The sequence below is a fragment of the Quercus suber genome, unplaced genomic scaffold (assembly GCF_002906115.3).
Source record: "Quercus suber isolate HL8 unplaced genomic scaffold, Cork oak 2.0 scaffold_172, whole genome shotgun sequence".
NCBI lineage: Eukaryota > Viridiplantae > Streptophyta > Magnoliopsida > Fagales > Fagaceae > Quercus > Quercus suber.
Window position 1 is genome coordinate 901,205 of NW_027069632.1, and position 12,588 is coordinate 913,792.

The window sequence follows — 12,588 nt, forward strand, 5'->3', positions numbered from 1 at the left end:
CCCTAAAGCCTAAAGGATACAAAATATTCCTCTTCTGCATCATGTTATGCTTTTACAAGACATTATTTTATCCTTCAAAAACACCCAAAAACTTTGCTTTCAATATTAAAGAGAACTGGTGCAGAAGTCCTATTTACCCAAAATGGGCACATAGCAATTAATCCAAGGAAAATCACTTCTACTTGTGGTGAAAAGACAACATTGTAAACAGAGATACTAATGGATAAAAACTGAAAACTCACCCACTCAACTCCTCAATGATTTAAATGGCAGTCCCCACCACACTCACGAGGTTTCTCTGTTCAGTCATATGATATTGGAATTGCAAATTGTCGACAAGCCTGGTGGAGAAAAATATTGCCACACCCATCTAATCCACCCAACAATGGACCAGAGGATCTAAAAGAGCATACTGGTACCACACAACCATTGATCTGTGATATTAATTCTTAACACATACTAAAAATCTCCTCAAGATACTTCAAGTATAAGGGTATTGCTTTAGCATTATCCAAAGCATCACACCCCCACCAATGCAGCTGCCAGAACCTGCATTGTGCTTTCACCACATCAAGTACCAACAATTTCTATATAAAAAAATTAAAAATAATAATAATAATAATTTCTAACATATATTATGTATGAGAAATTGAGAATGCCTTGTCCATCTAATTAATAGAGCAGAATTTCAAAAAAAAAAAGAATTTCACTTGAACCAAGGCAGATCAAGACAAAACCAGAAAAAATAGCACCAGATGAGGTCAACATAGCTTCACTCAGATGTGAAAAGCATAAAAGATGAACGTAAGCAGACAAAGTCTTCAAGCCACTGAAAAAAGGGTAGTATTACAATGACCTATGAACATATCTGAAATTGCCAACAGACATTTGTTTCAGAAAGCAAAACTAAAAATAAACACAAGCTGGTGTCAAAAGAGAAACTAAGGGCCAAAGAAAATCAACTTATTTATAACAAATATCAATAAAACACCCACCCAATGTAGCATATGAATAAAATTAAAGTTACATGTTGATACACAAAGATTTACAATTTTACAACAACAACAACAATAGCTGCACAAAATATACGATGATATACGCAATTTTCTTCACCAAACCAGCTTGCAAAGGATGTGAAGAGTGATTGTACAGCATTAGCATCCCCAACTGCAACAACTTGGAACTCAAATGCACTGCATAAGTACAACATTATCTTGGTTCTTGGATCTCCATCAGCATCAACACAAGATGAGAACGGGAATTAAAAACCTAAGCTGCAGCACAGATCCAATTCTATTGAATGAGTTCAACATAAAATAGATACAACCAACTTAGTTTCAAAATTAGGGATGCCAAGTCAGCATTAGAAATATAAAGTAGCCAGCGCATAAATTAAATTAGGGATGCCAAGTATCAAAATTAGGGATGCCAAGTCAACATTATGCTTCTCATTGAGTCTCCAATTAAATTTAAGCCATATTATCACTCCACAAATTCTAAAAATTGCATGTCTCCTTTCATGTCCCTTGCCATATCCCATCTACAAGCCCCAAGTTTGAAAGTAAGAGCAACACAACCTATATATTTCAAATTACAACACAAAAAGGATCCTACTGTGGCCTCTTATTAAGCCAATCCATCTGAATGTCGGGTCAGACACTAGAACCCTCAATTCATTCAGCCTTTCCAGGACTGAGACTGGAGTCGATGGAATTTTTATTTTTTTAATTGTTTTTTTTTAGCAGCTCTACAGAAACCTTCCATACTTCCATGGTTGAGATCAAGGTTTTGGAGGCCAACAAAGAATGGGGTATTTGAGGTTCATTCATATTATAACGCCCATAGGGGGCACAACAAACCATTCTTTTCCATGGAAAAGCATACAGGGTGCTAGGGTCCCATGAAAGGTTGCCTTTTTTGGCAAGAAAAGCAATGTTGGGGAAATATTAACAATTGAACTTTTTAAGAGGCATCTGGAATGTTGGCAATGACAATTCCATCAGCATAGGGTTTGCTAAATTTGGCAAATTATTGCTTTATGAGTTATGACAACCTTTTGGCGTGAAAGAAATAGGACAACTTTTGATGTTGTTGAGCTATTTTGTAATCAAAGAGCTCCTTTTGAGGTCCTTTTATGTTGGATGTCCTTGGGTAGCATCCCCTCGATGTCATTTGTTAATTTTATACTTTTTTTTTTTTGGTGATTGTCTTCTTTAGAAAAAGATAGAAAGAATCACCTCTCATAGGTAATCTTCCCTTTTTCTTTTCAAATAAAATTTATTTACTTTAATATATATATATATATATATGCGGGCGCTTGTGTGTGCACTTGCACAAATAATGCAATGCATTGATGTAGGTCTGATTTGCTTGCTTCTACCCTTTAGAAAAAATGTCACATTTAGTAGATACTTTATCTAATCAATCTGCAGCAGCTAATTGGTTAATTCAAAAGATGACTGCAAAATGTGTATCATCATCATAACTAAAGGTCTTCTATAAAGAGAGAACTGTTCTTACTAAGTAGGCACTGACCATGTGTCAGACCTAGGAGAACTGCCTACAGGAGGAATCCACTGGCTCACTAAATGAACCTACATGTGTGTAGGTCCATAAGGAACCAATGACTATGTACGGTAGACACGGCTATAAATAAAGCATTAAAAAAATATGTAGAATATAATAGAAATAAGAAATGGGAAATGGGAAATGGGAAATTGTTATTTAGTAAACAAGATTCAGTGCACAACCCATTGCGAAATAACAGTGCAATGTGTTCTGTGCAGCTGAAATGAATTCAACAGTCAGAACATCTTGATAAACAAAGCTGAAACAAATGGACCAGGGATTAATTGCCGAAAATAATAGCAACAATTGAAAATTTTTGGGGGAAAATTTTTTGATTCATCATGCACAAATCTGAACCAATTCAATTCATCTCTTTGATCAAATATATCAGTTGCAACTTGCAACTATTCATTTTAGGTAGGGAAGCCACAATGCTACAGTAGCATAAACATGAGTTTATTTTTAATCGTTGAGCTAGCAAACAATAAAATATTCAAAAATATCCTAAATAGATCCAGCTATATAGAAACACAAGTTAAGCATGCTTTCTCAAACAAAGTGAGAACATGAGTACAGCATTTATGAACTTGGTTTAAAGAAAATTATGGCCAGAAGTGGAGGTTCACCAAGACATTTGTTAAATCTCAAAGCAGCATAGAAGACCTCAAGAACACAGCCATGTGCCCATATGCAAAATGCTTCAACAGTAAGACTTATATTGAAATAAAGGATCATGAGTAACATAGACTTTGGCAAGACAAGATACATAGAGGAAAACATTGTCAGGACTAAAAAAAATTGACAAACAGGTCCTAGACAATATAGACCAAAACTAAAAACAATAAAATTTTCTGGAACTTCTCACAGCATAGTACTGAGATTCATACCTAGCTTAGCTAGTCAGGCAGTCTCCTTGCCCTTGATTATGATAATTGGGCATTGTGCATGGCAGGTGCAATAGTTGCTTACACTTCCCAAGAACATCCTGTGAACATACATTGAGTTTCACCAATTTTAGCATACATATTAGGATGTCCACCATCTTACTCATCTTATCAAATCCCTCAAACCCATAATACTAGACAAAATTTGTCATATTGTTTCATATGCAGATAAATAAGTAGGAGAGAAAATGTACAGAAAAACAATGTATGAAACTAATATCAAGGCAGACATATGGCTACTTCAGAGACTGCAATGTGGTACCTTCCCCATGGGCCTTATGTTTGTATCAAGATCCATTGTGGAATGTTCGACTATTAGCCAATTATAGAGAAATTGATTCACTTAAAGTTGGTGGAAGAGGAAGCTAGGCAAGGAAAAGGGAGGGATCCCTCGGCTCTCCCTTTAGGCCCACCATAATGTTTCCTCCCAATAAGGAGGGTAAAGACTTGTAAACAAGACATTAAATTTACAATAATTATTTGGACAATATCTTTCTTTTCATCATTTTCTACCACAGGCAACCAAACACTTGGAGGGAAACTATTCCTCCTTGCCTTCCTTTCCTTCTCTCTTTGTCCCTTCCATTTCCTTTCCCTTCACCATCTATGCAATCTAACCTAGTTTGAATGGTATGAAGGAAGGAAGTGGACAGGAGGAACTATCTCTCTATGCATGCATTCAGCTGAACCATTGAAGAGAGAAAGGAAAACAAGTGGAGGCCCCAAATAGAATAAAATATGCAAAAACACATCTCTCACAATCCTTTCTTTCCATCCCGCTTCCTAGTAGCAAAAAGTATGTGCAACATGTATATAAAACACTCCTCTTACATGCATGTGAGACCCACATACTTCAACCCTTCATGCATGTGACATCGATGTTGCATATATCCGTTGCACAATATACCACCCCTACAGGTAGGAAGGGGAGGAAAGGAACTAAATGAAAGAGTCCATCCTTTCCACTTCAAGAATATTCTTGGCTCCATCATGTTCTGGATTTTTTTTTTTTTTTTCTTTTGATAGGTAATAAAGTTTTATTGGAAAAAAAAAAATTTTTTAAAAATAATACATTAGGTACATTGGAAGTATACTAGATGCATAACTCAGCTAATCTCAAAATGGATTGCTATGGTTACACTCATTAAGGCAATCCAATTTGTTGCTCTCTTGTGCAGGCACCAGCCCTGCCAAGGAGTTCTGTCTACTCCTCAAGCCACTTTGCCTCCAAAATCATGCCATCTTCACTAGACCTAACTCATTAGAATGATCCCACATGGTATTCACTAATATTGATTGCATGGCATTGCACTAAAAAGGGAGCGAAAGTGAAGAACAAAACAGAGAACTACTGGCACGTACACTTTTTAAGTTGCAAGAACACTGTACACTGAGAAGGCAAACGATAGAAAGGTGGATCCCATGTGAATCCCAAAAATCATTAGGTGAAATAAGTACACACTACATCTTTAGAATCCTTTTTTTTTTGTTCCAATAAAAAATGAGTCTATACAGTGATGTAATGCATATGAAAATAGCACTACAAACCAATTAGTACCCTCCAAAGTGGCCTCATACACTTGCGAAAAGACAGGATTGTTGTGTCTAATCTTAATTTGTAAGATTTTCATCCAAAAAGAAACCTTAACTTGTAAGGTACGGCACTAAACAAGCATTTGTACCATGACAATCAATAACAATCATGAGAGTCACTGGACCAGAATAATAATCCCTTTATGACTTGCAAGCTTTCTAGATAATGGTCCAGACATTCAATGTGAACTAAGTTCAAGGCTAAGAATCAATTAGGTACCACCAGCAGTTTGGTTTAAATTGTACAAGAAAAAACTACTAACTTCCAAGAAACGATGACTAACTTACCATTAGTCCAAGACAATGGACTATGTTAAATAACACAGAAATTTACCTTTTAATAGGGCCAAAAGCACGGGACCCCATCACAAGTAAATCCGCCTGCAAATTCTCAACAACTTCACAGATCTTCTCTTTTGGATCACCAACAACTACATGTGTTTTGACATTTATCTGCGCATAAAAGAACAAAAAAATTCCCAATTACAAATTAGGTGAAGCAAACTGTATGACAATAGGATATTAGAGAAAGCATATACTCCCCGAATTCAGATCCTCTCCACATAAAAAAAAATACTACTATTTATCAAAATAACCATCCAATACCCTCTTGTCCTATTCACAAGTCAAAATGCTAAAGTGTACACCTAATGAGTTCTTCAGCCACCAAAATGGAAACAGAAAAATGCACTCATTAGTAACTAAGACAAACTACACGGCACGATTTGTTCCAGTTAGCTCATCTGGTTAAGTCTTTTATTGTGGAATTAGGTACTGGATTAAAATCCCGCCTACACGACACGATTCGTTCTAGTCAGCTCATTCAAATCCCTATTTGTACCTTAAACTACACATGACATGAAATCCAAAACTCAAGAACATATAATTACAACGCGAATTTTGCAAAACTTAGATTACCAATTTACACTTACATTTTTTTGGGAGCAAATTCGCAAAGCGTGGTCCAGAATCGCCTCAGTGATTCGTCTCTGGTGAGCTTCAATAGCAGCAGTGAATGCAGGCACTTCCAAATCGCCTAATTATGTATGTAATTAAGAAATTAACATTTCGTTAGTGTTAACCATTTCGGTGATTAATAAAACGGTGCCGTGTGAATGCTATACTTAACTGGGGCCACCGAAGGGGATTGAACCAGGATTGAGGCCGGCGGCGATGGACGGCGGAGATTGAACGTGGAGGACAACGAAGGAGCCGGCGGGGGAATCGTCCGTAGGGGATCGGAGCTGGAGGTTATCGAGGGCCCATCTTAAAGCGTTCATGCTCTCCTCGCTTCCATCGACGGCCACGATCACGCAGCTTAAATTTCCGGACATGTTTTTTTTTTGTTGACTTTTTTTTTTCAGGCTAGTGAGTGTAGCAAGTAGTATTCTAGATAGTTAATGGTTTCGCTTTGCTTTTGATATTTTTGTTTTTGTTTTTTTTTTTTTTTTTTCCGGTTTCTTTTCCATTTGTGCTAAAGAGTGTAGCAAGTAGTATTCTAGATAGTTAATGGTTTCGCTTTGCTTTTGATATTTTTGTTTTTGTTTTTTTTTTTTTTTTTTCCGGTTTCTTTTCCATTTGTGCTAAAGCGCGTGCAGGGTGATGTACGGCGCCGTTTCAGAGGACTGAAGGTTTCCGGCTTTTCAGACTAGCGCTATTTGGATGATTTGTGTTTAGTTTGGCGGGTTGTGTATGGGGAGACTTGTTTAGGGCGGTTCGAATTGCCATTTGTCATGTGCCACGTTTGCATGTGCTGATGAGCCTCGGTTGATACCTCTGTCTTGGTTTGTTTGTACTATTTAAAAAGTTAAATTTTTTAAAGTAATATAATTTATTATTTTGTCTATTTTATAAAAATGTATAAATTTACAAAATTATTCTTAAATAAAATTATTATTTTTTTTAAAAGAGTTATTTTTAATGAGACAACTAAAAAAGTGTCCTAATTAAATTGTTTTTTTAAAATATTAGTTAGATTTATTTTCAAATTGTTTTGAAAATAAAGTAATGGTATAATAAGAACATTAGTAAACTAATAATTTTTATTTTCAAAAACAGGACAATATTTTGAAACATCCCAAAATGGAATAGAGGACAAACAAACTGAGATGAAGGTAGTGTAAGATTAAAGCTTAGACAACGTAACTTTTGCCACAACTCGTTATGTGATAAATTGTAAGTAGTAGAGGTGTAACAAACCTCTACTATTTATAACTCGTCAATTGTGTCATTTTATATGATTTTAGTGTTACTCTTATTCTTAAGTTCTTTACCCGATAATAAAATGGGAAAGTTAATAGTCTAAAAATGAGAAATGTCAATTTCACAACAAATGTTAGATAACAGTGGTTATAGTTAGTTCAATTGATAAGTTCTCTTATTATCGAATAAGAGGTCTTTGCCTATAGCAAAAAATCACTACCTATCACCTAAAATTTATTATAAAAATATTATAAAAATATTATGAATATAACATTTCCCATCTAAAATGTGTTTGGTACCGTTAAAAAATATGTTTTTGAATAAAAACATTAAGCTATATAAAGTGCAAGACATCTTTGCCTTGAGGCAACATAAATTAATTACCTCTTAAACAGGGATAACAATACAGCTGGGCAGAATTGAACCCTTCTCTTTTTTGAGCGGGAAAAAGGTATTCAATGTGGGGAGTAAGATAGGTAGTCATCCGGGACAGATGAGGATTTTGTCATTGAGGGTAAGTCATGATCTAAAGAATTTTAACCATTCAAAAATGATAAATGTTCTAAAAGTTAAAACTAAATTGATATATAAATAAATAAATAAATAAATAATAAACTAGCATTTATTTTATATTAAAAAATATATACAAAATAATTGTTCTTAATACGTTTTCAATTCAATAAGTTATGATTTGTCAATATGAAATTCAACGTTTTTCAAATCTCAACAATCATATGTGATCAATTTTGTAATAATTTTTATAGCCAGGACGGAGCCAGGATTTTGATTGAGGTGGGGCCAGAATATGAATATTTTTTTTATAGTGAAAATGCAAATTACCATCCATTTGACACTATCAAACTATCAACGTGCTAATATGCAATTAGAAAAATGCTAAAACTATTAGAAATTTTTTAACAAAAAGTTTACAAATTGATGTGGTAATTAATGTAATTAGTGTCATTTCAACAAATAATAAATTAGTATTTATATTAATTTTTGTAATTGATGACACGTCAATTTATAAGACTTATGTAGTAAAATCTATATTATACCTAATATCACTCATTCAGTTAGGAGAATGAATGAGAGTTGAGAGAGGGTAAAGAGCTCTCAACTGAGATTAAAAACAAAAAATGAGTCAATTTCGTACGGTGATTGTTTTGGTTTGGTTAAGGGAATAATGTGTTTGGGTGTCAATCAAATACCATTTCGGGTTTATTTATAACAATAGTTTGGTATAAAGTTAAATTTTTTTTGAACTATTATATAATTTGTAAAGCTCTTAAGAGTCTTTAAAAATTATATATCTTTTTTATCAAAAAAAAAAAAATTTGATATAACCAATAATAACAATTATTATTTTTTTTAAAAAAAAAAACCAATTTTTATATTATAATAATATGTTCCTTTTTAAACGTGTATGCCTAGATATATTGAAAAAATTAGATGGAAAAAGGTAGAGGTTAAAAGCTTAACATGTGTCCTGAAGGTGGTGGAATCAAAACTGTAAAAGACAACGTTTGAAGGGTTATAGAAATTACTTTCATCATTTATTACTGTCACGTGAGCTAAGCGAATAAAACAAGAAATGAAAATTAAGTAGACCAAACCAGATCTGTTGAACAAACAAAGAAAAGAAGAAAGAAGAAGACAAAGCAGAAGAGATAAAATTTTGAAGAAGGTAGCTCGGTAAGGGGTGGTCTAATGAATTTTTGTATACTAAACGGATTTATTTTCAAAGGTTGGGGGGGACCATGGCCCCCCTCAATCCCAATGTAGGTCCATCTCTGTTTATAGCAATTTCCCTTTCAATGTACAAAAATCAAAGAGCCCATTATAAAATCATCTTCCATTTTGATAGTTTTGACAATGCTTAAGGATAAAAGTGATCATTTCATTGCAGTATAAACTACAATAGTAAGTATAAGTACAACTATTCTATAAGCAAATTAATGCTTTTATTTATTGAAGTTCTCAATGAGGCGAGTTGGTTTTTCCTTCTCCACTCTCTGTAGCATAGCTCTCCCTTCTCAGTGAGAAGGACGGGGCGTTCCCTCTAGTAATCAATATTACTAGGAGGGCTTTGCTTTGTCTGGTGAATAATGTGGGGGCTAGTGTGGTGACCATCCCTGGTGTGTTATGGAAGATTTGGCATTGCGGTGGAAGAAGTTATCCTTGTTTGAAGAGGAGGGAAAGAGATGTGATTTATCAAAGGATAAAAAGACATTAGAGCATATGCTTGCTGCAAAATTTTTCACCCGGAGATCAATCAATGTAGAGACTGTGGCAAGGACGTTTAGACCAATATGGCATACAAAGCGTAAGTTTGAGGTTAGCCTGGTGGGTGACAATATTCTCTTGATAGCGTTTGAGTTGGAGACCGATGTAGAGAGGGTCCTTCAAGGGGAACCATGGGTCTTTGATAGACACTTGGTAGTTTTGCAAAGGTTTGATGGTTTTATGTCGGTCCAAGAACTTAGCTTCGATAAAACAAATTTGTGGGTTCAAATTCATAATCTGCCCTTCTCCTTGATGATGGTGGAAGTTGCGGTTAGCCTTAGGGAAACTTTGGGTATCGTCGCAAAACCGAAGGATGTAGCAGAGATGAAAGTTGGTTACTTCATGCGGGTTCGTGTAGCAGTGGACATTATGAAACTACTGTGCAAGGGCAAAATGATTACATGGGATCATGGAAGAGAAGGGTGGGTGTCGTTTATGTACAAACATCTACCAAATATTTGCTACTGGTGCGGTCACATATCACACGACGATAAAGAGTGTGTTGTGTGGCTTAGTAGCAAAGGTGAACTTTGGGGAGAGGAGCAACAGAGCAACAGTACGGTTTATGGCTCAGAGCTCCTCAATTTAATCTGGCGAGGAAAACTATAGTCGAAGTGCAAGGTTTTGAATGCCTGGGTTCTCACTGGAATCCACCATGGGGTACAGCGGATTGTCGTCCTAGCCAACAATCGGTTATTATAGCTGTCTCTGATTTGGCTGGGGTTATTCATTCAAGTGTCGCTGAAGAGCTTAACACTAATCTTGAGAAGCCAATGATGATGGTAGAGGTGCGCAACAGCAGCGATCAGATGGATGAAGGACACGTGCATGGAACTGACACTACAGGCCTATAAAACTAAATCCCGAATTTTGAGGCGATGATAAGGGACATTGGTGAGGCAATCAATACGGAGCCGATTTTTTCGAATTCAAAAGCAGGTAACTCAGAGTCATCATTGGCTATGATTGGTAAGGATCTACATTTCGAGAATAACGAAAGCATAACTAAAGATCTAGGATCTCCCATACATATTTTGAAAAAGGAGGAAGATAAGTTGACTACCCAAATTTCTAGAATGCCCCCCAGGGCAGTTAAGTTTGAAATAGGCCAGGTTGATAATTGTGTGGAAGGAAAAGAAAATAAAGGTGGGCCTAAAAGAAGTACTGGGAAAGGTAAAAATAATACTAAACACCAACATGGGCCTGCTATAGGAAATGGAGAAACTAAAGGGGAGACTAAGGAAAGCCCGAAACTTGGAAGTTGGACTAGGCTTTATATGGGTCCAAAAATTCATGATAGGATGGACCTAATAGAGTTGGAAGGTGGCCTAAAGAGAAAATATGATGTTATCGTATTTGAGAACACGTGCATGGGAAAGACGCAGAGGTTGGACGTGGAAACCAGAAACTTAAGTATTCTTATGGCAACACACTTAGGATCGGCGAAGGCTGCTAAGCAACTCTGCCGAGACCAATGAGTCTTATAAGTTGGAACTGTCGAGGGCTTGGGAACCTCCAGTCAGTTAAAGCCTTGGAAAAGGTGATTAAAAAAGAAGATCCCATTATTATCTTCCTCATGGAGACGAAGTTGAACAAAGAGTGGATGAGCAATATTATGGATAAATGTAATATGAAACATGGCCTGATCGTACTAAGTGAAGGGAAAAGTGGTGGGTTAGCTTTACTTTGGAAGGAAAGGGTAACAATGGAGGTCCAAACGTACTCTCAATCTCATGTCGATGCTGTAATGGATGGTGGAGCAGGTATAAAGTGGTGGCATCTCACGGGGTTTTATGGCAATCTAGATACAGCAAAACGGCCTGAGTCTTGGGCAAAACTTAAACACCTGTAAGGAACCTCAACCTTACTGTGGCTCACAATTAGTGATTTGAACGAAATAACAGACGCTTCGAAGAAGGAGGGGGGTAGCGATAAACCAAGACAACAGATGAAGAATTTTATTAAAGCCATTAACTATTGTGGTCTACGGGATTTGGGCTTCATTGGCCCAAAATTTACGTGGATATATCAACGTGTGGATGGATTGCAGATTTGGAAGCAGTTGGACAAAGCAATGGCAACCTCGGGGTGGATTAATATCTTTCCTGAGGCCAAACTTTTTCATCTTACGTCCTTAGTTTTGGACCACTCATCTCTCACTCTTCAAATGGTGCAAAAACTGAGGAATAAGAGGGCCAGGAAAATTTTCAAATTTGAAGCAATGTGGTTAAGATACCAAATGTGTGAAGAGGTGGTACAAAAGGCATAGGAGGAGGGCAAGTTGACAAGCTCAGGGAGTATGTTTAGGAGTTGCTTAGAAGAGTGTCGTACCTAATTGGAAGCATGGAATAAGATGGAGGTTGGAGTTCAATCTATTCAAGCCGTTTTTGCACCTTAGCTACTCTCCTTCCACACACTAATCAGGACAATAATCAAAGTATACTAATCAAAGTATGCTCTGTGATTTACAGTTGCCACGATAAGTGGATCCTCTGTATTAGTCACATCAGAACACTGGATTTGATAATCAAGTAGAACATTAAGGAGTTTGTTTTCAAAATTCTTAAAGAACTTTGTTTTCCATAGTTACCTAGTGGACGTTTGAGCCTGTGTTGGTGTTGTAGTCCTAATAGGTCTTTGGTAAACAGTTCTTTCCAAAAGAAACTATCATGGCAAGTGCATCTTCAGAAATTACTGATACTACAAGTCCTGCTTTTGACCTTTCCCTACGTAAATCTACTTCAAATAGGTTAGATTACTTGTATGAAATATCTCATGTGCCTGAAGATAGTAAGATCCCTTTCACTGATTTTCCTATTGTAAATGCTTATACTGTATTTGATAAACCCCAGACTTCTTTCAAAAAATCCATAAAAAAGTTTTTAGGCCCTTCTCGTCCTTCTACTGTAAAGGAATATGTCCAAGCTTCTAAGTTTGACCAGTTTAATATTCCAACATGTGGAACAGAAAATTTTATCACTCTTGCCCTTTCTAGAGA

The 12,588-nt window shown here is 36.1% G+C and overlaps 1 protein-coding gene across 3 annotated transcripts; it reads right to left on the minus strand.

Moving 5' to 3' along the window:
- Positions 1-942: 942 nt before the first annotated feature.
- LOC112004836 (universal stress protein PHOS34) lies at positions 943-6,575 on the minus strand. Of its 3 annotated transcripts, XR_010630689.1 has the most exons (6): positions 6,235-6,575; positions 6,038-6,141; positions 5,440-5,558; positions 3,456-3,553; positions 3,195-3,266; positions 943-1,274 (listed from the first exon to the last, which is right to left on the minus strand). XR_010630689.1 is itself a non-coding variant. In XM_065778063.1 (5 exons), the coding sequence occupies exons 1-4, from the start codon at positions 6,437-6,439 to the stop codon at positions 3,469-3,471; spliced, it is 513 nt and encodes a 170-aa protein (XP_065634135.1). In that variant the 5' UTR covers positions 6,440-6,575; the 3' UTR covers positions 943-1,293; positions 3,456-3,468. The 3 variants fall into 3 exon arrangements, 2 of the variants coding, with proteins under 2 accessions (XP_065634135.1, XP_023892835.2); XM_065778063.1 differs by lacking the exon at positions 3,195-3,266 and having other exon boundaries at positions 943-1,293; XM_024037067.2 differs by lacking the exon at positions 3,195-3,266 and having other exon boundaries at positions 6,235-6,574.
- Between the last annotated feature and the right edge of the window lie 6,013 nt (positions 6,576-12,588).